Raw genomic sequence first — 23,768 nt, 5'->3', positions numbered from 1 at the left:
CAAAAGGCAATAGCAGAGGAGATTCCTTAGGGAGAGTCTTCTCATAATGAGGATCCCGCTGAGGTAATTTGGTTAAGAACGATCCCAAACTTGTATATTTGGTGCTTCCCCCCTTTTTGAGTTGTGATTCTTTTCTCGTACATGCCACTTCTATCTTCACTAGCAAGCGTGATTGAGCTCAATTCGTCGAAGAGAGTTTTGAAGATGACGAACCTCTGGGAATGCGATTGGTAAACTCCGGCCTCGTCTTATCCTATTTAAATTTTAGAATCTGAGCAGGATCTTCACTATGTATCTGTTGACAGGTCCGTCAGAGGACCACTAATCCCTCTCGCCTGAGCAAGGTTGGATCCTCAGCTGCTGCAGAAGAGACAACTCTTTCGCTAGTTCAAGCATCAATTAGCCTCGTGGCACCTCTTCCCTCTCCCACATCTACAGAGCATCCGCAAGGTCCTACCATTCTAATAACGATCTCCGATGACGACTCCCACGAGCATGAAAGCGTGGAAAGCCACTCTGAGGCTTCTGCCGCTTATGAGGAACTAATGACGACAGAGATTCTCGCGGCACTAGAGGTCCAAGAAGTGAATGAAGCGGGGCCTCTTCCTCTTGGTGACCATGTACCAGATATCGACTCGACAACTCAAGAGGCAAGCCACTGTAGGCCAATGCTTTCCATTTCCCTATAGATCCAAACCCGCTTTCTGACATTTTTGAACCTGACCAAGATTCTGTTTGTACCGAGGAGGTGGTCTTTGACGCCGAAGATCTGGCCGGCGGGACGTACATCCCAGGTTTGGGGGATGAGGCAAGCAGTGGTGGTCTCTTGATTTCGAAAATAGACGAGGCGAGTGTTGAGGCTGAAGGTTCTGCTCGTCTCCAACACTCTACTGATGAACCTCGCATTGAATTTCCAGAGTCTCCTGCGGTTGATATGTCGGACCAAGCTCAAGGGGTCGTTGAGGGAAATTATGTTGAAGATGAAAGAATTGAGGAACCAATCAACCCTCTAGCATTGGTGATTTATGATCGTGTTGTGAATCCTCCGCCTCCTCCTCCCACTAGGCTTGGAAAGCTAGCTCGAATCCTTGAGGAAACTCCTCCTACCGCCGCTGAACTAGCGAGGACAGAGTTTCGAAACCTTTTGGGACAGCGGCGGCTGGGGCCTGAAGAACTCCCCAGGATCTGGGAAGCCATTGTGTGTTCTTTCGTCGAGAGCATGCAGTCAATCCAACTCAGCTCCACACTATAGAGAAGTTATTGAAAGACCTTGACGTGGCCCACGCTCCCCAATCTGTCGTGGAGGTTCAAGCTCGTGCGGCCCGCGTGGTACGAAATAACCTCTCTAGTCAGATGGAGACTCTTTGCGACACCTTGAATGATCGGGCCACTCACATGGGGGAGATAAGGCTCCAGAAGTTAGACTTAGAAGCCCAGATTCGACATCTCCAAGCTCGTTTGGCCCATGTGAACAACGAGCTCAGCGCGGAGGAAGCCCAACTGGACGCTCCCTTGGCTACCTCCGAAGAATTGACTCGTCGCTTGGCCCAAGTTGAAGAACGAGCCTTGTTGATTGAAAATGGGGCCCTTGCTGCAGGCCTCCAGATTGAGGTGCTTTGTGTGAAACTTGATTTTGCGGGCCGACCACTTTAGGCCTCTTATGACTTATAGTAGTGATTTCCTTAGGCCCAATTGTAGTACAAAATATATATATTCTTCTTATAGTACCGATGACATCTTTATTTCTTAACTAATATTTATCTTTTGGATCCACTTACTGGCCCCAACTCAAAACTCTTGGTTTTATTTTCTTAATGATTCTTTAATTTCGCATTAACTAACTGTTGAAAACTCCACCGTGAGAAGATAATATTGAAAATGGAACAGTTACCTCTTCGAAAATCGTTTGGTTCCCCCACGTGCCAATAATCCATTCTTTTCCGAGATTTAGGACAACTTTAATCAAGATTTACTGACACTTAGTTTGTTTGACTCTTCGACTGTTCATCCAATGGTGGAGATGCTTTTCCGAAATTTAGAGCAACTTAATTAAGATTTACTGACACTTAGTTTGACTATTCTCTTCGATATTGTGGTACGGAATTATGGAGCGCAAATGGAATTGGAATTATGGAGCACTAATGAAATTATAGAGCACTAATGCTTTTGGGTTCAAACAACAAAATTTGTGAATTTCTCCCAAAATAAAGCGAATCAAAAGTAACTGCAATATAGTTACACCAACTCTCGCTGCAGTTACACCAGCTCCACCACTGCAGTAATATCTCACATTGTTTTGCTTGTAGAAACTCGACCTTTCCAAATTGAGGTCCCTATAAATACCCAAGCATAATCCAAAGAAATAGCCATGTTTCCCTCCTTCTCAACTCCCCACAAACTCACATGGACCCACAGAACTCCACCGCCACCGGCACTCCTCCAATCCCCTCCTCCTCTGAAACACCACAACTCCCACCCCCCCAGCCCCAATCGCAACCTCAGCCGCCGTCCTCCTCCGCCTCAGCCCCTTCAACCTCCGCCCCAATCCCTCCGTCTCCGTCTCCGTCTCCAAACCCTAACCCTAAACCCTCAACCGCATCATTACCACCGCAGTCCCTCCCAGCCCCTGCTCATACTCGACCTCCCCCCACATTGAATCGCCCATGGCCGCAGCCGCCTCACTACTCCCACCACTACCCCTCCCCTTCTTCTTCCGCTTCCTCTGTGCCTCCGGCGCCGTCGGTCTCCGGGCCTCCTCCGAGGGCCGGCATTGCCATTGGTGTCCCGGCGCACCACCCTGGCCCCTCTCCCCCTCAGCCCACTCCGTATACCTCATCTTACGGCCATTTCGGCGGCATCGGCCGCGGCGGCGGTGTTGGTGTGCCTGAACCCTCATCCAATTCCAATGCTTCTCAGGTGAGACCGGTTAGTTCCATTAACTATTCTATTACTGCTGCTTGGATAATTTAGGTTTTAAGCTTTTCCAAATTAGGGATTGCAGAAAACTGTGTGGTAATTGTAGGGAGTATTTGAACTGAAATTTGTGGTTTTCGATAAGCTAGATAGAGGCCTAGAGGGTTAGTTCTCTCATTGCACATTGTGTGGTGGACTTGCTTGATGGTTCGATTGTTATTGGAATGAATAGGTGAGACCGCCAATGCCAGGAATGCAGGGAATGGGGATGATGGGCTCGCTTGGTTCGACTTCTCAAATGCGCCCGGCTGGGATTTCTCCACACCATCCACAGAGACCTGTTCAATCCCCTCTTAGGCCACCATCTACTGCAAGTAATCAGTCCCCTACTTCCCAAGTCAGTATCCAGTTGCCAATCACTATTTTTGACTGCAATTTTCAATTTGTACTTCATTGACATGTATAAAGTTAGATATACCATATGACGCCGTGACGATGCTCTGTCATAAGATGAAGTGGTGTTGACTTCTAAGGTTTTCAGACTGGCTTTGTTGAAGATATTCTTCTGTTTAAGACAAAGCTATCTTTGCTGGTGTATATAAGTGAGCTGGATTTGTTCTTTCTGATTTCAATGTACTGTTTGTACTTGCATATCCTGCTTTCGTCTCTGTGGGTCATATCGATGCCTTAAACCCTCAAGGACTTGTGTTGCATTCACAAGTTGATTGTCGTTAAAGGATTTGATGTACCATGCTAACTTAATATGTTAAAGTGCTGTTTCAATTTTCAAGAATATGGGGAACCTGGCATCATTTCTTTTCCTGTTACTATATAAAAATAATTTGCTCTAGGGTTTAAATCTCTGTCTTCAGTTTTCTCTGTCAGGTTTCAAGTTGGAATATGAACTCATTTATTTAGTTCTGTTCTATTGATTTCATGCCTCCGCTCGTTACAGATATGTTCTTGTTGGTGCATTAGGAAAAGGTTTCTGGTGACTAAGGTTTTCCTTTCCAGTTCTATAAGTATATTTCCTAATTCCATTTACTGTATGCAGAATTTCCAAGGGCATAACCTTTCAAGAGCCTCATCATTGGGATCTCCTAGTTCACCAAATACATCTCAAGTTTTACCGCTTCATAATCAGCCATGGTTATCTGGATCACAAGGGAAGCCTCCTATACCCTCCTCTCCGTATAGGCAGCAGATGACCTCGACATCGATGCTGCAAAGATCACATCTTCCGCAGCCGCAGCAGCAACAGCAACAACACCATCCCCTTCCTACGGCTACACAGCAACAGCAGCAAGGACCCATGCCTACAGCTTCACCACAACAGCATATGCCATCTGTGCAGCATCAACAACCTTCCTCCTCACATCAAGGACATGATCATTTTGGGCAACAAACTCAACCATCAAGGATCCCACAAGCTTCACCGCGTCAGCAACAAAATTCAAGGGTCCAGGTCCCAGTAAACCAGAAGTCTTCCCCACTTGCAGCAGCACAGCCTAACACAGTCCAATCAGCACCGCAAAATAGAATCACTAGTGCAGAAACTGAGGAACCTTGTAACAGAATTCTTAGCAAAAGAACCATTCATGATCTAGTCAACCAGGTGAGACATCTTGGCCTTTTTGGAATTTGTTGTGAAGTATAAGCTAATTTTCAAAAGGTGTCTACCTCATGCTGGAGACCATGCACACATTGCATTTTTTTTGTTTTTTTTTTTGAAAAATGTTACCCGTCCTAATATGGGTGAGAAAAAACTGCCTGCAGCATGTTAAGTGCCAGCTCTAATAATGTTGTTATCTTTTTTCCTTAAAGATTCACATTAAGCTATAGATGATTGCTTCCCAAACCCCTACTGTGATATCTGAATGGGTATCCATTAGAATTCATGTACTTAATTTCTTCTTTTTGCCTCCTGTTATCGACTTGCTGATATTCTTCTTTTGACAGATTGATCCATCTGAGAGATTGGATCCAGATGTTGAAGACATTCTCATGGACATTGCAGATGAATTTGTAGAATCTGTGAGTAGTTGAGATGACATTTTGTAGTTTTCAGTCCTTGCACTCAATGGATCTTCATTCACTGTTCATGCCCAACAGTCTTGTTAAGTTAGAATTTCGTGAATTAAACCTTTTTGTAGGTGGCTACCATTTTACATGTTGAGCTTGTTCTTACAGTTTGAAACTGTGGATGTTTTGACAAATGAATCAATAGATTATTGAGTAGTCATGCGTGTGTTATTAGATTGGTTCTGTTTGTTTCTAAGAAGGATTTCTTTGTTTTAACTGGATGGTTTTATCATTGGTTGGTGGCAGTTCTAGAGGGAATCTTTTCTAAATTCTTGAAAATGCCCAATGTTCAGGGTCTTCTTCTTTTTTGTTTCTTTCTTTCTTCAATTTTAAATATTTACTTTGTTTCAATTTTGGTTGAACTTATGGATATCTTTATGTTAGACCTTGTTTGGCTGGAATTAGACTTGAGACATGAAGTATTTGCCTCAGTAATAAAGTGTTGTTCTAGCCAGCACCAACTTCCTCTAGTTTGCTTTATGTCCTATATGGTTTTTGCTTTTGTTTAATACTCTGATGAGTTCCTGTATGAGAAATTTTCCCAGTAATTTCCATTCTATTTTCGTCATGATTTTTAAGTTGACACTACTTTTTTTTCCCTTGGGCAGATTACAACATTTAGTTGCTCACTAGCCAAGCATCGGAAATCAACTACATTGGAAGCAAAAGACATACTCCTACATCTTGGTTAGTTATGTTGGTGACGTCAATGATGATTTTCTATTGGACATTATGTGTTCTAGTGCTTAATCCTCTTTACCTTATTTTGTTCTGACAGAAAAAAATTGGAATATAACTCTTCCTGGTTTTGGTGGTGATGAAATTAAGGGCTACAGAAAACCGGTAAGCATGGATTGATCAACTGGTTACTGTTCTGTGTAGTATATTTTTAAGTACCTAATCTTCTCCTTTGTGGTGTGGGTGGGTTTGTGTTTCTTTTTTTTTTTTTTTTGGGGTGGGGGGGGGGGGGTGGTTGGGGTTGATGGGAATGATGCTTTACACACATTGAAAAAAGGGTCTCATAATACGTAATTAGTTTGTGATTGTTTTTATGATGGCTTTGCAGATTACAAATGATATTCACAAGGGGCGTCTTGCTGCTGTAAGTTAGCCTTGTATTCCCGTATTATGGAAATCTATGTATCTCTACATATGTCTACAAGTGAATTTGAGTTGGCTATGTAATGCATGATGAAAATTTTTGTTATCTGTTTCCGGTTTTATGTTTATTTGATATATTTTTTTTCTTTGACAGATAAAGAAGTCCATGGTAGCTACTGAGACAGCAAATACGAGGAGTACTGCAGGGCAAGCTACTGGAAATGCAAAGGGTGGTGTAAAGGCGCCTGCTAATATAAGCTCCCAAAATATCAAAATGCGTGAAGTTACTTGATACTGTTTCGAGCATATCTGATAATGAAAATAGGTTAGGTAAATATGATACAGATATTTGTGTTCAGATATGCTTGTAAGTGAGGTCATCTTCTAGGTTGCAGCTAATTGATCTTATTGGCGAGATACTTGTTTTTCCCAAGTATGCATGATTATTTATGATTTTGAAGTGCAGAAACTCAGAAAGTTTGCTCTTATTTGTGAGTTCATGATTGATGCTTGTGAAATGTTGACATTGGATTCTAATATCTGCTTTCATTGAATCCTGGTGGATGGTTGAAGCCAAAAGATTAGTGTAGACTTGACGAGTATCAGTGCCTAACTCCTTTACCGAGTTTGGCCAAAATGAACTTAAGAAACTCCTTTTCTGAGTTGGGGCTCTCCTTTTTGCTCTCTTTTAATCAAAACAGTGGTCTGTCCTTGGCATCAGAAAATTGGTTTCATCTTCTATGCTCAAAGATTTCAGTGTACCAGTCATATACCTGTCACCTGTCTTCTCCCATTATTGTTGCTTTGTTTCTCATATGGTTCTATTGTTTGTGCAGGCAGCAAGTTTTGATGCAGACTGTGGGCCAAAATCTGCCCTTGAGGTACAGACAGTGAATTTCAAAGCAAGTGTACGACTTGCATACAACTGATTGAAGCATCCTGACCCTTTTGGACCATGAACCGACACCAACCAGTTGTGTGGTCAAAACTTTACGGCGGGTTTTTTTTTAACCCTTTTCAAGTTTTGTAGAGGGCCACTGCCGTGTAAATGGGGTTAACTATGAACTATGAAAATGAAGGATGATACATGTTATCTGTTGCTTTGCTCTGGCTCCAATTGGGCAAATCAGTTTTTGTATGTGTTGGTAATGTAGCGATGGAAATCCTGAAAAATCATTACATCCTAGATTCCATTTTGTAAGTAGATGCTCACTTTTGAACCAAAAGGTTCTTGCATTGTTTTTTCTTTTTCTTTTTTGGTAATGAGGAAACAAATACAAGAGAAAAAAAACCCAGAACCAAGCAGCGGTAACTGGAAAACAAGAACTAAGGAGGGGGAGCTGCAACATCAAAAATTTTTGCATTGTTTAACTTTTAGATCCTTGATTATATGGGAATCCTCCTTACAAAAAAACTACAAATTGGAAATCAATCGGTGATTTTCTTTTGTTGGATATAGTAGAAAAATCAAATTCTTGATGTAACCGAATGCTCTGACCAACTCCAAAGGCGAAATCACAATCTGGTTGTCAGGTCCAGTTTTTTCTGCTGAGGCATACTAATCAACAACTGTACAGGATAATAAGACAGTAACAGAGACCAATCATAGCACATGGTGGTGCAATCAAAAGGGAGACCTTACAAGGATTCAACATTTGTGATCGTTGGTCGGTGTTTGGTGTACGCTTTGCCTTGTGTGTACAGTGTAGATACGAAGTTGCCAACTATTCATGTTGCTCGGGGAAAAAGTGTCTTTGCCATGTGACATGTGTAGCCACATGCTTTTGTCCTAATATATTTTTGTGTTCTATTAAAGAAAGACTAGCCAAAACGATATAAAAAAAATTAAAGTCTCTTGGGTAATTTTAATCAAAGCGAGCAATATTATAAGCATAGAGAATACTAAGTGGGAATCCGTCATCCCAGCGTCGAGCACTAGGTAGATTATGCTTTAGTATGCTATTGAATTTGTAGTGAAATTCGTTTTTTTTTTTAAGACGCAAGTGAGGGTGAGCTTATTAAATGAAGTGCAAATCGGAAGATTTCACTACTCTATGTTTTGCTTCTCTAGGGAACATTGTGGAAATGAGACACAATAATATAAGGAATATAAATGGTTAGATTATTTATTCAAAAATTATATATCTATTGAAGACATTGTAGTTAAGTAGAAAATAATATCAGTACTATGTCAAGTTTAGAATTAAAAAGTTCGATTGAGACACCTCATTATTCAAAATGGAGATAAGCAAGTGGTCAATGTGACAACTCAAAAGTGCAACTGGTAGAACTAGCTCAAAGAAAAAATTCCTATCATGATGGAACTGGGTTGTAGACTCAAGGTGCAGTGACGTGTGGCTTGATAAGTAAAGAAAAATCCCACATTAAAAACGAGACAAAACAACATAAGAAATATAAGTGGTTGAATTATTCTTAATAGTATCGAGACCTTTTGAGATAAAACTCCACACTTATTTTGGTAGACATTTAGAGGATTTATTGATTGAGAAGGACTTCGTCCCTCATAGCAAATTACGGCTAGGAGGGCAACATACTTGTGAGTTTATTTAGGGTTTTCTCTTAGGTCATTTCTCATGTTGAGCCAGTAAGCACATAGCATATATATTTGTCATTTAGAATAGATTTAAAATAGAGGGATGCAATACACATATTTTCAAGAGATCATTCATTTAATGTAAGATTTGTTAGCTAAATATAACTTTAGAGGGCGGAACGCATGGATGTGAGCAAGAGTCAGATTGTGATTGTCAACATTCTTGAGGGTGCCCATGAGTAGAGTAATTTTGCAACAACATGAATAAATTAGGGTTAGTTTTTGAGTTATTTCAGAGCTTTCCCTACTAGTGTTAGGAAATTATTTCTTTATTAATTGGTCTTATTCAAAATGGTAGTGTTGTTTTTAGTTTATTTTAGGATTCTCTAAAAATAACTCAATTTTTTCATAGCCAAAATTTTTGGTGAGCTATATGTGTGATGTTACCTATATTCAACTATTAATGGATTGACACCCATTTTATTTAAAAAATAAAATAAAATTTAGAGATCCGTTAGAATTAGATGCATTATTATTGCAGCTATAATATTTTCAAACGGTGACAAAGCACTAAACTCTTTTAAGGCTCAATAATGCTAGTGGTGTCATCATTCCACGATAATCATGTGGCGGTGTCATCATCCAATGCTTGTAAGTTGTAATGGTTCGTGGTTTCATCACATTTTGCAGGTTGGTCAGATTGTTATCTACTTAAATATAGATATGCTTTTGTCCAAAGAATAAATCTCGATATATAATTGAAAGTTGTTCTAATGTTAATTCTCATCATGTGAAAGCTGTCACGGTCCAGGAGTCTGAAATTTCTGGGCTGCTTGATTATTGTGGGTAGTTAGAAGAGAATTGCAGGACATGTTTTTACTGAAAAACAGAAAGCTGATATTAATACTATGTTAAAACCTAAAAGGAACTACCAAACCCCATTGCATGTATGATATATGATTCTTCCCTTTTAAGGCTCCAAATATTCATGATCCTGGCTGGCTTATCTTAATTAAGAAAGCAAAGGGGTTTCAATAATGGTATTGTCCTTATCTGAACAAATTAAGATAACTTTTCATAATTTAGAGATATCTTATATCTAAAATAGTATAAATTAGTAATACCAATTTTGTCATGTATTGAGCTTATTGAAGATTCCAAACTTATCCCAAAAACAGCTTGAAGTTTTATACGATTATGTATTGGGATACTTGTTGCACAAGAGAGCATAAAGGCAAATGTGATCAAATTATAAATTCAATGACACAAATAATTTTTTGTATAAGATTCAAGGAGGTAGATTTAAATTCAATTCTTTTTTAAATAAAATTTTCATATGAGTTGCTTATAACTACAAAATCACAAGTTCGAATTTCTCCTCTTTCTCTCGAGTTTGCATTCGGATGTGATTATTGTCCTAGTAACGTCGGTCCTCTCGTTTTTCACAATCCCTATCTCTGCAAGAGTATATTACCCGAATTTCACCCTACATCCCTATCCCACAGGAATATTACAGGAATTTCCAGTTGGAAGTTGGAACCACACTTCGTAATTTCCTCTAAAAAACAGAGAAGACTGAATTAATTCCAAACGAAAACACGGGACAAGATTCAGATCCACTGGAAACACGCCACCCGTCGCTCTCCTATTCGTCCAAATTGCAGCATCCCCTACTTCATCTTCGGGGCACCTAACCAAAGCAAACCCCATTTATATATCGCCGATAGGCTTCTCTCTCTCCCGTCAGCTCAGTTTCGCAACGCCATCCTCGTCTCCATCGAAACCCCAATCTCATCATCGTCGCCCTCTCTGTGTATGTATATGTTGATGTATAATATATACCATATATAATATACACGCGCATATACATACACACATTATATATAACCCCGAGCGCGACTCTTCTTTCTCTATCTGTTGATCCCTAACCCTTATCGAAGGATACCGAAAGCGCTTGTTGATGGGGACTGTGATGACGAATTCCGACGGTGCGGTGGTCGGCGGAGGAAGCGACGGCGTTTTGGGGTGTAATCTGAAGCGTGAGAAGCTTATAATCGATACTGACCCTGGTATCGGTAAGTCCCACTTCGCTTCGTTTTGTGTTCTGCTATTCTATGTCTGTTTGGTTGCTGAGATAATGTGGGGAGAAACATGAACATGTTTGATTTCTATGTTTTCTTTCATGGTTTGAGTTGTGGGAAGTGGGGAACTTGGTTGGGCTAAGGAGAAGAAAGGGTTGAAATTGGGCTGAATTGGTGCTAATCAAGCTTGCACCTTTCGTTAGTTTGATCCACCTATTTTTTCTTTTGCTGCATTTTGGATTTTTTTTTCTGAGAATCCAAACAGTGTTTTCTCTTCTGGCGTTCTGCATTATTATGGTATTTGATTTTTGGATGTGATTACGGATTTGGCGGTATGGTGTTAGCGTGAGAATCTTTATGTGGATGATGTGTGTGAAATTTGATTTTTGTTTGTGGAATTTTTTGTTTGTTTTTGTCAATTTTTTATGGCGGTCTTGACTTTTTGACCCTGTTTTGATTAGTTTGGTTTGCAACTGGGAATTGATGATAATGAAAGGAAGGGATAGGTTTGAGTATTTTGCTGGATAACGATTTTGACTCAGTCATATGCTTGATTATGAAAATCTTTGGTGACGAAGAGTACGTGCAATGAAATTGGGAATAATGCTCATGTTTTAGTAGTCTCACTCAAGAAAATTGAAAGCTTTGTGTGATTTAGTTAAGTAATCTGCTTCCTGCTTTCTCCTGTTTGCTTTCTGATTTTTTAGGAGTCAACTTCTTGTTTATGTTCATTCTAGTTTCAAAGATTATGGGGAAGTAATGAATTTAGAGTATGTCTGCTACCTGTAAAAAAAGTCTTGCAAGAACACATCTCTTCTACTACTTCGGGAAAGGGCAACAGAAAGACTCAGAAAAAAATACACAGGGTGGGGGGGGTGGAATTCCTTACTCTTATTCTCAATGTATTTACTTTCCTTTTAAGAATAAGCTGATCAGATAGTTTATAATTACCACATAGAAGGGAATTCAAATAACATTTAAATGGATTATGACTTTGGACTAAATGATAGATGTTTTGGTTACTGGATATATGCTACACCAGCGTGCACTGTCCTTTTTCTTTTTCCTATTAAGAGGTGTAATGACTGTCTTTTCAATTGGCAATCAGCAGATGACACTATGGCAATCTTAATGGCATTTCAAACTCCGGAGTTGGAAATATTGGGCTTGACAACAATATTCGGTAATGTTACCACTGAAGATGCCACTCGCAATGCCTTGCTTCTCGTATGTGTGTTGTACTGATTCCATCTTCTTGTAAATGAGTTTTTATACTGATTCATATTTTTTATTATTATTTTGAGCATGTTCTTGATCAAACTAGTTTGCTTAATGTGCAAAGGATAGTGTGAGATCGCAGGGCAGCCAGGTGTGCCTGTGGCGGAGGGAAGCCCTGAGCCTCTGAAGGTAATTACTTTCATATGTATTCCTTACTTTACCCATCTTAGTCTTCTCTTCAGCAGAGTTTGGTCACATATGATATCAACCTTGGGTGCATATGGCTTTATGAAAAATCTTTATAGAGATGCACCTTTGGATCATAGTTTCGTATCATCTCTCTGTTTTTTTTTTCTTTTTAGTTGACCACTTTTATTACACTTCACAGTTTTGTTACCCTTAACCTTTTCCCCATGCCTCTAGTTTACTGAACCTAGTAAAAACTCTAATTAATTTTATCATAACCATGTTAATTCTGGAAACAGGGTGGAAGGCCACGTGTTGCTGACTTTATCCACGGTTCCGATGGATTGGGGAACATATTTATACCTCCTCCAGAAACAAAGAAAATTGAGAAGACTGCTGCTGAATTTCTTGTTGATACAGTGTCTCAATATCCTGATGAAGTATCAATACTTGCCCTTGGCCCCTTGACAAACTTGGCATTGGTAAGTTGAAGTATCAAATACTTGCCCTTTGCCCCTTTTCTTTTTTCCTTCAATATTCATACTTTCAAAATTCATCTCTGATTAATTGATGTTTCCTTGCTCAGGCAATCAAAAGGGATTCTTCCTTTGCAAGAAAGGTGAAGAGGGTGGTTGTACTTGGCGGTGCTTTCTTTGCACTGGGAAATGTAAATCCTGCTGCTGAAGCAAATGTAAGTGCCACCTGTTTCTGCCCTGATGATCCTAAATGGGTTGGGACAACAAGTAAATTTAACTTCGCCAAATGATCTCATTTTCTTAATCTAAAAAGCTCTTTTGTGAAAAACATAGTGTGGGATTTGTTTCTATCCCTCCAGCCTACTTTTGGCTCATGTACTTGTATAACTGCAGTTAGTTGTTCCTATCCTTGTTAACTCACCTCCCGGAGGAGGACGATTATCATTGCACCTTAAGTAAAGAGTCTAATTAAAATGTTCCATCATAGTAACTTTATATGCCACTTGGATATTTTGATCCTGAGTTCTAGACTTCTACTTGTAAGTCTTAAAGCAGGAAACTACTCAATTGTGCATGATTTGAATTCATCTCAACAAAATGCACATGATGACACCGATCTCTGACTTGCAGATTTATGGAGACCCGGAAGCAGCAGATGTTGTGTTTACATCTGGGGCTAACATTACTGTTGTTGGAATAAATATTACGACCCAACTCAAGTTTACAGGTGGGACTTAAGTTTACAGTTTGCTTCACCTTCCAATTCATCTTTTCATATGCTGAGGACTAGTGAAATAACATCCTTCTGATTTGATAACTGTATTTTGGTTCAGATTCTGACCTCCTCCAACTGCGGGAATCAAAAGGAAAACATGCTCAATTCATAAGTGACACTTGTAAATTCTACAGAGATTGGCATGTGAAATCTGATGGTGTTTATGGTAATTTAATATATGAGATGAACTTGCACTTGCCGTCATTGTTATCGTTGTTTTATTATTTTATACTTACATCTGAATGAATCTCTGACATGTGTTCATTTCAGGGATTTTCCTCCATGACCCTGTCAGTTTTGTAGCAGTAGTCCGTCCTGATCTCTTTACATACAAGAAGGGGGTTGTGAGGGTTGAGACTCAGGGCATCTGTGTTGGGCACACACTGATGGATCAAGGACTAAAGAAGTATGTGCACATCAGTTTTTTTCTTGAATTGAATTCTACTCTATGCAACTGTTTCCTTAAACTAAGTTGAACTTGTTACAGTTGGAATTCAAACAATCCATGGACAGGCTATTCCCCTGTTGAAGTTGCTTGGACAGTGAACGTGGATGAAGTCCTTGATTATATAAGAGATCGACTGATGACATCGTGAAAGCTATGGGATTAGGTGACTTCAATCGAAATTGTGTCAATAAATAAAATTAAAAAAAATTAAAAGTTGAAAGGGTCGCCTCATGTTACCCCTGAAAATCTCTTCATGGCTCTTCCTCATTCTTAGAGATACTGAACTCTGTGGAGGACGAGCTAGATCAACCTTACATTTAGTGAACTTGTAAAACATTATGACATGCAATTAGCTGTTATATGAAGTTTCAAAAAGTAGTGAAAATTCCTCTGAAAGTGTTGTGCAACCGATCCTCCAGCCATTTGTTTCTATCCTTCTTACTTTGATACCACATATTTCAGCTCTAACTGCAAATTATAGTTTTTGAATAGCTTTTGACCTTTTTTTTGAGAAAAACGAGGTCAGACTTTATTGATCGAACGAATGCTTATAGATTACAAACTTCAGCTGCTAATGAGTCATCCGAAAAGTATTTAGCTTTAAACAATCGAGTAATCAAAGATTGAGGGTTATTGACCACCTGCCAAGCTTGTTTTGCTAACATTGCTGAATTAAACTCTGCCAAACTACGAAATCCTAGGCCTTCTTTCTCTTTAGGGTTACACAATGCCTTCCAAAGTTCCAATGAATTTTCCTTTTATCTAGCGTACTTCCCCACCAAAACTTTGCACATAATTGCTCAAGATCTTCATAGAGATTTTTTGTCAATTGGAAAACACTCATAGCATAAGTAGGGAGAGCTTGCTGCAACCTCTATGGTTAAGCGTAAGTCTCTATGGTATTGGTAATTCAGATTCTCGTTCCGAATTATCAAATATATGTTGTCAGCACAGCCCGGATTTGGTATGCATTTCAGAGCCAATGGTTTCCATTGATTCTGTACCCGCTTCTTTTTGGCTTCTTTAAATTTGCAGCCAATTACTGTAAATAATCGAGGTAACCTTCTCCCAAACATTTGGCTTTTTGGTTCCTTGAATATTGCTACTCCTTCTCTAGTTTTTGTTTCAGATTAGCATATCAATGTTCAAATTAAAATGGAGGGGACTCTTACTCAGTTTTGCTTTTGTTTATGCTGCAACCTTTATGGTTAAGCTTAAGTCTCTATGGTTAGACTTATTGACTCTTCGACAAAATACTTCAATCCCATGGATGGCTATTGGGGATTTTAATGCAGTACTCGGGGCTCATGAAGTTTTGGGTGGGGGTATCCCACTTCGCTCTTCTTGTGAGGATTTTCGCAGTACTACAGAGCTTTGCAATTTCACCCATTTGGATACAACAGGGGCTTTCTTTACCTGGTCTAAAGGTTGGGGCCAACGCCATTTGGAGCGAAGACTTGATCGTTCTCTTTGTGATGATTGTTGGTTTGGTTTTTGGCCTTTTACCAATTGCATTGCTCTTCCTCGAACAGTTTCTGATCATTGCAGTCTTCTATTCTCAGCTAGCAAGATTATGTCAAGTGGGCCAAAACCTTTTCGCTTCCAGTCTATGTGGCTACTTCATTCATCTTTTAAGCAGTTGGAGGAGAATTGTTGGTCTACTACCACGCCTGTGGGTTGCCCTATGTATGTCACTTTTGCAAAAGTTGAGAGCCTTGAAAACTAGCCTGAAAAATTGGAATAACACTGTCTTTGGAAATGTTCATAGAAATTTGGAGGTTGCACGTGCCAATTTGGCAACCATTCAGCAAAATATAGCTTCTGATGGGTCTTGTGAAAGTAATTTTGAGGCAGAATTAAGTGCTAAGACTGCAGTTCTTGAGGCTATTCGCCAACAGGAGGCATTTTGGAGAGATAAGGCACGAGTTAAATGGTTTAGATAAGGTGATAAATGCTCTTTTTTTTTTTTTTTTCATGCTTACGCTCGGAATAAATATGCAAGAGCAACAATTAATTGTCTACAAGATGGGGAGGCTCTACTCTTTGAGCCACAAAGCATTGCTGATCATGTGGTCCACAAGGTGTTGATGAATTTTGTCAGGTTATTCCTAGCTTAGTCTCTGCCGATGAAAACTCTACTCTGGTTTCCGTTCCTTCCGCGGATGAGATTCGGAGTGCAGTTTTCTCTATGGATCCTTCTAGCACTCTTGGTCCGGATGGCTTTCCAGGTTCTTTTTATCAAACTTGCTGGGATATTGTGGGTCAAGATGTGATTGCTTTTGTTCAGTTCTTTTTCCAACAAAACTGGTTATACCCCAATGCAAACTCTAATTTCATTGTGCTAGTGCCGAAAGTTGAGGGAGCAAGTGCTATCTCACAGTATCGTCCCATTGCACTTGCTAATTTTCTATTTAAAATTATTCCAAAGATCATAGCCAGCAGATTGGGCCCTATTGCATCTCGGATTATCTCTCCTCAGCAAACAGCTTTTCTAAATGGCCGGAGGATTTCTAATTGCATTTCACTTGTTTTGGAAGGATTTAATTTATTGGATCGGAAAATCTCAGGAGGTAATGTGGGAATTAAAGTTGATATTGCTAAAGCTTTTGATACTTTAAATTGGCAATTTTTCTTTCAGGTTTTGACACAATTTGGATTTTCTACTGGATTCATAGACTTGGTTGCTACCATCCTAAAGTCAGCAAAGCTTTCTGTTTTAATAAATGGTTCCTCCTCATGGTTTCTTAAGTTGTGCATACATAGGGGGTAAGACAAGGGGATCCTCTCTCCCCTCTCTTATTTTGCCTTGCAGAAGAAGCACTAAGTCGGGGACTCTAGCTCTTTGCTTTTTTCTTCTCGACGTGTTAAGCCTATTTCGTAGCCAAGAGGTTGCGCACTCACACATGTGCTCTATGGTGATGATCTGTTTATTTATTGTCGTGGGGATGCCAATTCTCTCAAACGATTACAGAAATTTCTAGTAAATTATGGTGCTGCTTTGGGGCAAATGGTGAATAAGGATAAAAGTACTTTCTATATGGGGGAGTCTTATTCCCATAGACGTAAATGTGTGAAACGGATTCTTGGTTTTAAATTCGGAGCTACCCCTTTCACTTATTTGGGTGTACTCATATTTAAGGGCAAGCCACGTTGAATTCATCTTCAAGGTATTGCAGATAAAGCAAAGGCTCGTCTTTTCAGGTGGCAAGGAAAACTTTTATCCGTGGCGGGCCGGGTGCAATTGGTATATGATATTTTTCAGGGTTTACTTCTTCATAGCTGCTATGTCTACCTTTGGTCTTGAAACACTTGTCTCCTTGTGCTTGTTATTTTATTTGGTCTGGGAACTTGGCTATTAAAAAGATTGTCCCCGTTTCTTGGCAGCAAGTCTGTGCTCCTAAGGAAGAACCTAGTCTTGGTTTACGTGATCTTAAATCCAATAACACTACTGCTCTTCTAAGTTTAGGCCGGAATGTTCTCACATCTGTATCCTTATGGAGCTCTTTTGCATGCACTCGTTTCTCTATTTGTCGTCAAATGAAGTATAGATATTTTGGTTATTCAATTTGGCATGGTTTAAAGGCTATTCTTCTACTAATTTTTCAGAATTCCAGATGGCTTGTAGGGGATGGTAAATCTGTCATGTTTTGGTCAGATCGTTGGCTCGATACTCCTCTGCTTGACAAGCTTCAAGCTCAACACTTTCCTGCACCGTTATTGACTAAAGTGGAGTCTTTTGTATTTGGTCAGCAATGAGTCTTACCAAATAGCTTTATTACTTCTTTTCCTACTTTGGCTGCTGAAATTCTTCATACACCTCTTCCCATTGATTCAACACTAATCTCTTATTTTGGAAAACTTCTAGCTCTGGGCATTTTTCTTTTTTAGAGGGTTATGAGCTTATTCGCTAGCGCCTAGCATTGGCTGATTGGGCAACAATGATATGGTGACATTTCATTCATCCACATTACTCTATGCTAGCGTGGCGTCTCTTGCATAATAAGTTGTAAACTGATGATCAACTTCAAAGACGTGGCATTCCTATGGTTTGTCAGCTCTATTATTTTGGCTATTTTGAGGATTCAGATCACTTATTTGTCTCATGCACCTTTGCTCAACATGTTTGGCAATGGTTGGCATGTTGCTTTGGGACTTCATTGCCTTCTAATGGTTCTATTGGTAATTTTCTAAACGCAATCACACGTAAGCCTTGTTCTCCTCAACTGAAAATATTTTCGATTGGTGGTTGTCTTTATGTTTTAATGGATATAAGGAAGACATGCAATAGGCTACGCATTGATGATAAAGCTCCTTCTCTTATGAGAGTTTTCCCGTCCACTAAAGCTTGGCTTCGTTTCGCTGCTCCCCACATGCCCGGTCACTCAAGTGGTATTTTAGATAATAATTTATTGATTGGGTTGGGTATTCAGCCTACCCCAAGGTCTCACACTGCTTCAAGATTGGTTCCATGGCATCCCCCAATCTCTCCATGGGTTAAACTTAATATTGATGGCTTGGCTAAGGGTAATCCTGGGCCTGTAGCTTGTGGTGGTGTGTTTAGAGATAGAAATGGTCATTACATTGGTGGTTTCGGTCGTGGGCTAGGTAACCAAACTGCCTTCTTCGCTGAATTAATGGGGGTTATTCTTGGGATTGACTATGCTTTTAAGTTTAGTTGGCGCTATATTTGGCTTGAGAGTGATTCAACTAGCGTTCTTGCATGCATGACCTCTTCTTCCTTCTCTCCACCATGGCCTCTTCGTATTGCATGGTTAAATTGCTTATCATATATCCGATCAATGTCCTTTTATTGCTCTCATATTCTTCGTGAAGGGAATACTATTGCAGACAGATTGGCGAACTTGGGTTTGGCTTCTTCTTAGTTGGTATGGTATGAGGTTCCACCGCCTGCTCTCTCTCTTTTTCTTCGAATGGATGACTTGGGTTTTCCCTATCAGCGTGATACCTAAAAGTTGGTGGGCTCATGGTTCCATTGAAGCAAGGATTTACTACAGCACCACGTGTTTATGGTTATGTTGTAACCTTTTTAGAGTAGCAGATGAAATTCAGTTTTTCCATCTTTCATTTTTCTGCATTATATTGGGGGGGTACATTTTTGTCCCATGTTTTTGTAATTTTAGCTTTTTCATTAATAAAATTTTACGATAAGGGGACGGGCAGTGGGTTCCCAGAGTGTGGTAGGCCCCTCTCCCTTGGGATTGAGGGTGAGACTTGTTCCTTACATCGTCTACCTCTGAGGAACTAATATCGCTTAATCCCTTATCGGTTAAAAAAAAAAAAAAAGTAGGGAGAGCTTGCTCCACTACTCTGATAAGAATGTCTCTTCCTGCACCACTCAACAACTTACCTTGCCAATTAGAAACCTTCTTGGCCAAATTTTCTTTGATATATTGAAAGGTAGCTGTCTTCTTCCTCCCTACATAGGTTGGGAGATTTTTCATGGGACTCAATAACCTCAACTCCCAACAAACAAAACACCTCCTCCTTCATATTATCAAAAACATTTTTGCTAAATACAACAAAACTTTTATCAAAGTTGACCAACTGACCTGAGGTCCTGCCATATGTTTCAATAACATCATGTATTTGATAACAATCCTACAATGAAGCTTTAGCATAAAGCATGCTGTCGTTGGCAAATAATAGGTATGGAGACAAAGGGTCGCCTTGCCTTAATCCCCTACTTGGAGTCACATGGCCACGAGGCTTACCTCTCACCAAGAATGAGCATTTGACAGATCAAACACATTGCATCACCATCTCTATCCAAATAGAGGCAAAACCAAACCTCTCCATAACTTTTTGAAGGAAAGTCCATTCCATCCTATCATAAGCTTTGCTCAAGTCCAATTTTAGAGCCATGTAACCGTCACCACCCTCCCTTTTATTATGAACAAAGTGAGCAAGCTTATTAGCCACAAGAATGTTATCAGTAATCAACCTTTCAAGAACAAAAGCACTATGATATGGTGAAATCAACTCCGGTAAAATCAATTTCAGCCTGTTGGCTATAACTTTCGAACAAATCTTGTAGATCACATTGCACAACGCTATAGGCCTTAAATCTAACATGTGCTCCAGATTATTCACTTTTGGGATAAGATAAATATGTGTGAAATTAATTTTTTGTAGATGCTGACCTGAATGAAGAAAACTCTGAACTGCCTTAGTTACCTCATCCCCAATCAATTCCCAGTAGTTTTGGAAAAATAATGGGGGCATCCCCGTAGGCCGTGGGGATTTAGTAGGGTATATTTGAAATAAGGCACACCTAACTTCATCCTGAGAATATTAAGCACATAATTGTTCATTCATAACTTGAGAGACACAAGGTTGGATAGCCTCCAATGTTGCTGCCATTGCTTCCATTACTTCCACATCGATGTCTGACGCTGTAAACATTATCATAAGTTCCCAACTCATCACTTGCCGATCAGTGAATGTTATGGTCAAACCACTCTCTACACTTTTTGTTAGTAATCTTGATCTATACTCGACTTGTAAAGATTGACCTTGGGATCGGAAGTTGACCTTGCATTTATACGTTTGAAGTGGAAAGCGAAAGCCAACCAAGACCTTCATGTCACTAATTAATCACCGAAAGAAACGATCGAAGAAAGATAGTATGTCATATAATTACTCTTTCTTACATTTCCTAAACACTATACAGTTCGCATCTTCTTTCATCATCTAAAGGTCTGTAGTCTCTGTACCATGGAACTAGCTAAGTCAGCTCAAAGGCTCTTCCTTCCTCTCTTTCCGATCTTTTGTTTCATTTCAGGTCCAAATTCTCTACCTCTGCAGTATGTCTCTCTCATAAATCCCAGATAAGCTTTTGCTGATTATCTTTAACTTGATGCTTTGTGTAGGAGAAGGAGGGGCACGGCAGCTAGTTTCAGCTACTGTCCAGAGCAATTGGCGGCCAACAAAGCTATTTGTTTTCGGAGACTCCTTTGCTGCCACAGGCAACAATGACAATGACTTTTTGAACATCCCTTGGAATTATCCTTATGGAAAGACCTTTCCAGGAAAAGCAACTGGCCGTTACTCCGATGGTCGTGTCCTCACTGATTTCATTGGTAATTTGCTTTATTTGGGATCTAATTGATTGTCTAATATGTTAACAACAAGGAGCAGTTAGGTTTTTGGGATTCAATAGTTATATATCAAATTATCAACAATGTAAATTAAAGCACATATGTTTGTGTCCTTTAACCATGTGAATGTTTTTGTCTGTACATGTCTGTTTTCCAGCCAAGTTCATAGGAGTGAAGTCTCCGATCTCATACAAATTAAAAAATAAAGTTGCAGGCGATTATTTGAAATACGGGATGAATTTCGCATATGCAGACACGGGTGTGACCAGTCTGTCATACTTTTACCCAAATTTGACCACTCAAATAGACTACTTTCAGCGGATTATCGAGGGAGCAAGTTCTGTATACAACACCACAGACCTCCACTCCTCTGTGGCCCTGGTTACCGTTTCCGGTGATGACTATGAGTCTTACATTTTCAGCATGGAGGGTCAGACTCCGGTGAGGTCCTTCTTGCCAAGTGTTTTAATTAACTATCTGAGTTATTCATTGCTCAAGTCTTGACTCAAACATTCTTACTTGTACAGCAAGTCAGCAAGAATCAGCAAAACTGGAAAACATCTAGTTATTTTGATTATCATTATATTTTAATATATGTTTGATTCCAGCACCTAGATAACTTAACGATGTCCAATTTAGCTGTTTGAATTGATGATTTTTCAGAGATGACCTAAACCAAAACTGCTCAAAACTTTACACATGCCCTATCTTAAACTCAAACCTGAATTTTATATACACAAGTTTCATCAGTGAACTCCTTCTGTCTTTCAGGCCCATCCATTACAGAGTTGGAAATCCTTTAGCACATCAATAGTAAATGAGGTAACTACTAGTTTAAAACGTATCCATGACTTGGGAGTGAAGAAAATACTCGTGACTGCCCTGGAACCTATGGGATGTCGCCCTACTGGTACGGCCGTATTCTCATACAAAAAGTGCAATGAAACCCGGAACTCACTTTCCAGGTCTCACAACCTCCTCTTGCAGGAAGCCGTGGCCAAGTTGAACAACCAAACCAAGAGGTCGTCCTTTGTCATTCTTGATCTTTATACGTCCTTCATGTCCGCATTCAAAAACAAAGGTAATGTAACATTGAATGTCATTTATTCTAATTACAACTAAGATTAATTGTGTAGTCATGCTTGAAGTATATGAATCTTGTGCCTGGACAGGAAGCATAAAGTTTAAGGACAGATTAAAGCCATGTTGTGCTAGTGTAACACCCGGATATCCATATGGGTGTGGCACTATGAGTGATATTCCGGGGGAAGATACGTATAGCATTTGCGAGCGTGAAGCTGCTGCATTCTTTTGGGACTATGCTCACCCTACACAACAAGGATGGTTTTCTGTGTATTCAAACCTCAAAGCTACACTTAAGAAGCTCTACCAAAATCAATGATTCCTACCTCACCCTGAAAACCCATGCATATGGGTTTTGCTAGCGTAGGGATATCCGTCTCACTGTGGTACCCGAAAACTTTCTCTGCGCACATTGAATAGCTAGCTAGTTGTTCGTTTTGCATTTGATCTTTATGTTCCATGTATCCTTAGAGAATATAGCCCTTAACAATGCATGTATTGATTGCTGCGATCAACTAATTGATGTGATTAGTATTTTCCCTTATATTATGTAATAATAAATCTGATCCCTCTTAACAGTTGCTCTTTTTATAATAAAGAGTGGATATCCTTAACTAGGGCGACTTCACATTCCAAGAAACTTGATAATCCAAGCTCTTTTTTTTTTATTGGCACGTAAAGCACGTACACACTGCTAATGTAGTTCGTCACCGTTATATACTCTTCGTTTTTCATTATGATAATCACTGCGGAAGAGTGACGATCTTCACAGCTGGACCAGTGCATTTTCAAGAGATTATGGGATAAAAAATTCTTGCATACAACATGCACTGGTTTGGTTTGCACTCGGCCAGTTTGATCATTTTTCTTTGGTGTTGACAAAACCGGTTCAAGTTGACGTACAAGTGGATCCAAAACTGAAAGAGTTCGACATGTGATTCAATACACAGACCAACAAACAAGAAAGACGTGTGATTGCGTGTTTTAAGTTGATGAGGCTGCCCATTTTATAATACTACCGACTGACCGTAGTTAATTAGCGAATTATGCACGTACGTATGGAATTTTTTTTTTTTAAATTTGTTCTCCGAATTTTCAAGCTATATATGTGGACAACTTATATTGGGTGACGTGAAATATGTGTGGCCACAAAGCATTTACACTACTGAAATCAATTGGCGTTTGAGAGCCTAAATCGGCCTTCGCATGTGTGGGAAATTATCAAGCTATAAATATAGACAACTTATATTGGGTGATGTGGAGTCCATGTAGCTTCTTGATACTATGATAAAATAATATGAACTTCATAGCTGATATTAGTTAGCAATAGTTAAGGAAAGACCCAAATTCTTATAAATACATTTATATGGTCTTCATTTCTCGATGTGAATATCACATTCTCAACATAACATATTGTAGAATTTCTCAATACAAATTACTGAACCACGTCAAAATATAACTATATATAAGTTAGCCATAATGATATAAAAGAAACAGAACTAAATGCAACATGATGCATAAAGATAATGATCAAAGAAAGATGATGATTTGACTAATTGACGTGTGGATCAAGTTGAAGAGAAAAAAAAAAAGACCAATTACTTCACATGCATGTGATTCTTGGGTTCGATCTTACGCATTATATGAAGTCGTGTTCAAGTATTTTAGTTTATGGAGGTCTTCACTTTACGCACATGACCCTTGAATAATACTCTATAACATTGACTTGGTTA

At 39.5% G+C, this 23,768-nt stretch overlaps 3 protein-coding genes across 8 annotated transcripts; all 3 read left to right on the top strand.

Moving 5' to 3' along the window:
• Window positions 1-2,388: 2,388 nt before the first annotated feature.
• Window positions 2,389-7,611, top strand: LOC112193714 (transcription initiation factor TFIID subunit 12). 5 transcript variants are annotated; one of them, XM_024333943.2, is made up of 9 exons: window positions 2,389-2,925; window positions 3,146-3,310; window positions 3,968-4,528; window positions 4,873-4,947; window positions 5,604-5,682; window positions 5,774-5,838; window positions 6,062-6,097; window positions 6,251-6,426; window positions 6,933-7,578. In XM_024333943.2, the coding sequence occupies exons 1-8, from the start codon at window positions 2,404-2,406 to the stop codon at window positions 6,386-6,388; spliced, it is 1,641 nt and encodes a 546-aa protein (XP_024189711.1). In that variant the 5' UTR covers window positions 2,389-2,403; the 3' UTR covers window positions 6,389-6,426; window positions 6,933-7,578. The 5 variants fall into 5 exon arrangements, with proteins under 5 accessions (XP_024189711.1, XP_024189712.1, XP_024189713.1 ...); XM_024333944.2 differs by having other exon boundaries at window positions 6,251-6,421; window positions 6,933-7,575; XM_024333945.2 differs by having other exon boundaries at window positions 2,389-2,916; window positions 6,933-7,558.
• A 2,742-nt stretch (window positions 7,612-10,353) lies between these two features.
• Window positions 10,354-14,241, top strand: LOC112192904 (uridine nucleosidase 1). Its single transcript, XM_024332824.2, has 9 exons — window positions 10,354-10,725; window positions 11,843-11,958; window positions 12,079-12,138; window positions 12,435-12,617; window positions 12,722-12,826; window positions 13,242-13,338; window positions 13,445-13,552; window positions 13,657-13,792; window positions 13,874-14,241. The coding sequence occupies exons 1-9, from the start codon at window positions 10,611-10,613 to the stop codon at window positions 13,980-13,982; spliced, it is 1,029 nt and encodes a 342-aa protein (XP_024188592.1). The 5' UTR covers window positions 10,354-10,610; the 3' UTR covers window positions 13,983-14,241.
• A 6,229-nt stretch (window positions 14,242-20,470) lies between these two features.
• LOC112191353 (GDSL esterase/lipase At5g03610) lies at window positions 20,471-22,579 on the top strand. Of its 2 annotated transcripts, none has more exons than XM_040517257.1 (5): window positions 20,471-20,636; window positions 20,725-20,934; window positions 21,161-21,393; window positions 21,724-22,033; window positions 22,125-22,579. In XM_040517257.1, the coding sequence occupies exons 1-5, from the start codon at window positions 20,570-20,572 to the stop codon at window positions 22,352-22,354; spliced, it is 1,050 nt and encodes a 349-aa protein (XP_040373191.1). In that variant the 5' UTR covers window positions 20,471-20,569; the 3' UTR covers window positions 22,355-22,579. The 2 variants fall into 2 exon arrangements, with proteins under 2 accessions (XP_040373191.1, XP_024186435.1); XM_024330667.2 differs by having other exon boundaries at window positions 20,472-20,636; window positions 21,110-21,393.
• The last annotated feature ends 1,189 nt before the right edge of the window (window positions 22,580-23,768 follow it).

Source organism: Rosa chinensis, chromosome 3 (genome assembly GCF_002994745.2).
Source record: "Rosa chinensis cultivar Old Blush chromosome 3, RchiOBHm-V2, whole genome shotgun sequence".
NCBI classification, from domain to species: Eukaryota; Viridiplantae; Streptophyta; class Magnoliopsida; order Rosales; family Rosaceae; genus Rosa; species Rosa chinensis.
Note: the sequence above shows the minus strand (reverse complement) of the source record. Positions and strands in the feature narration are given on the sequence as shown.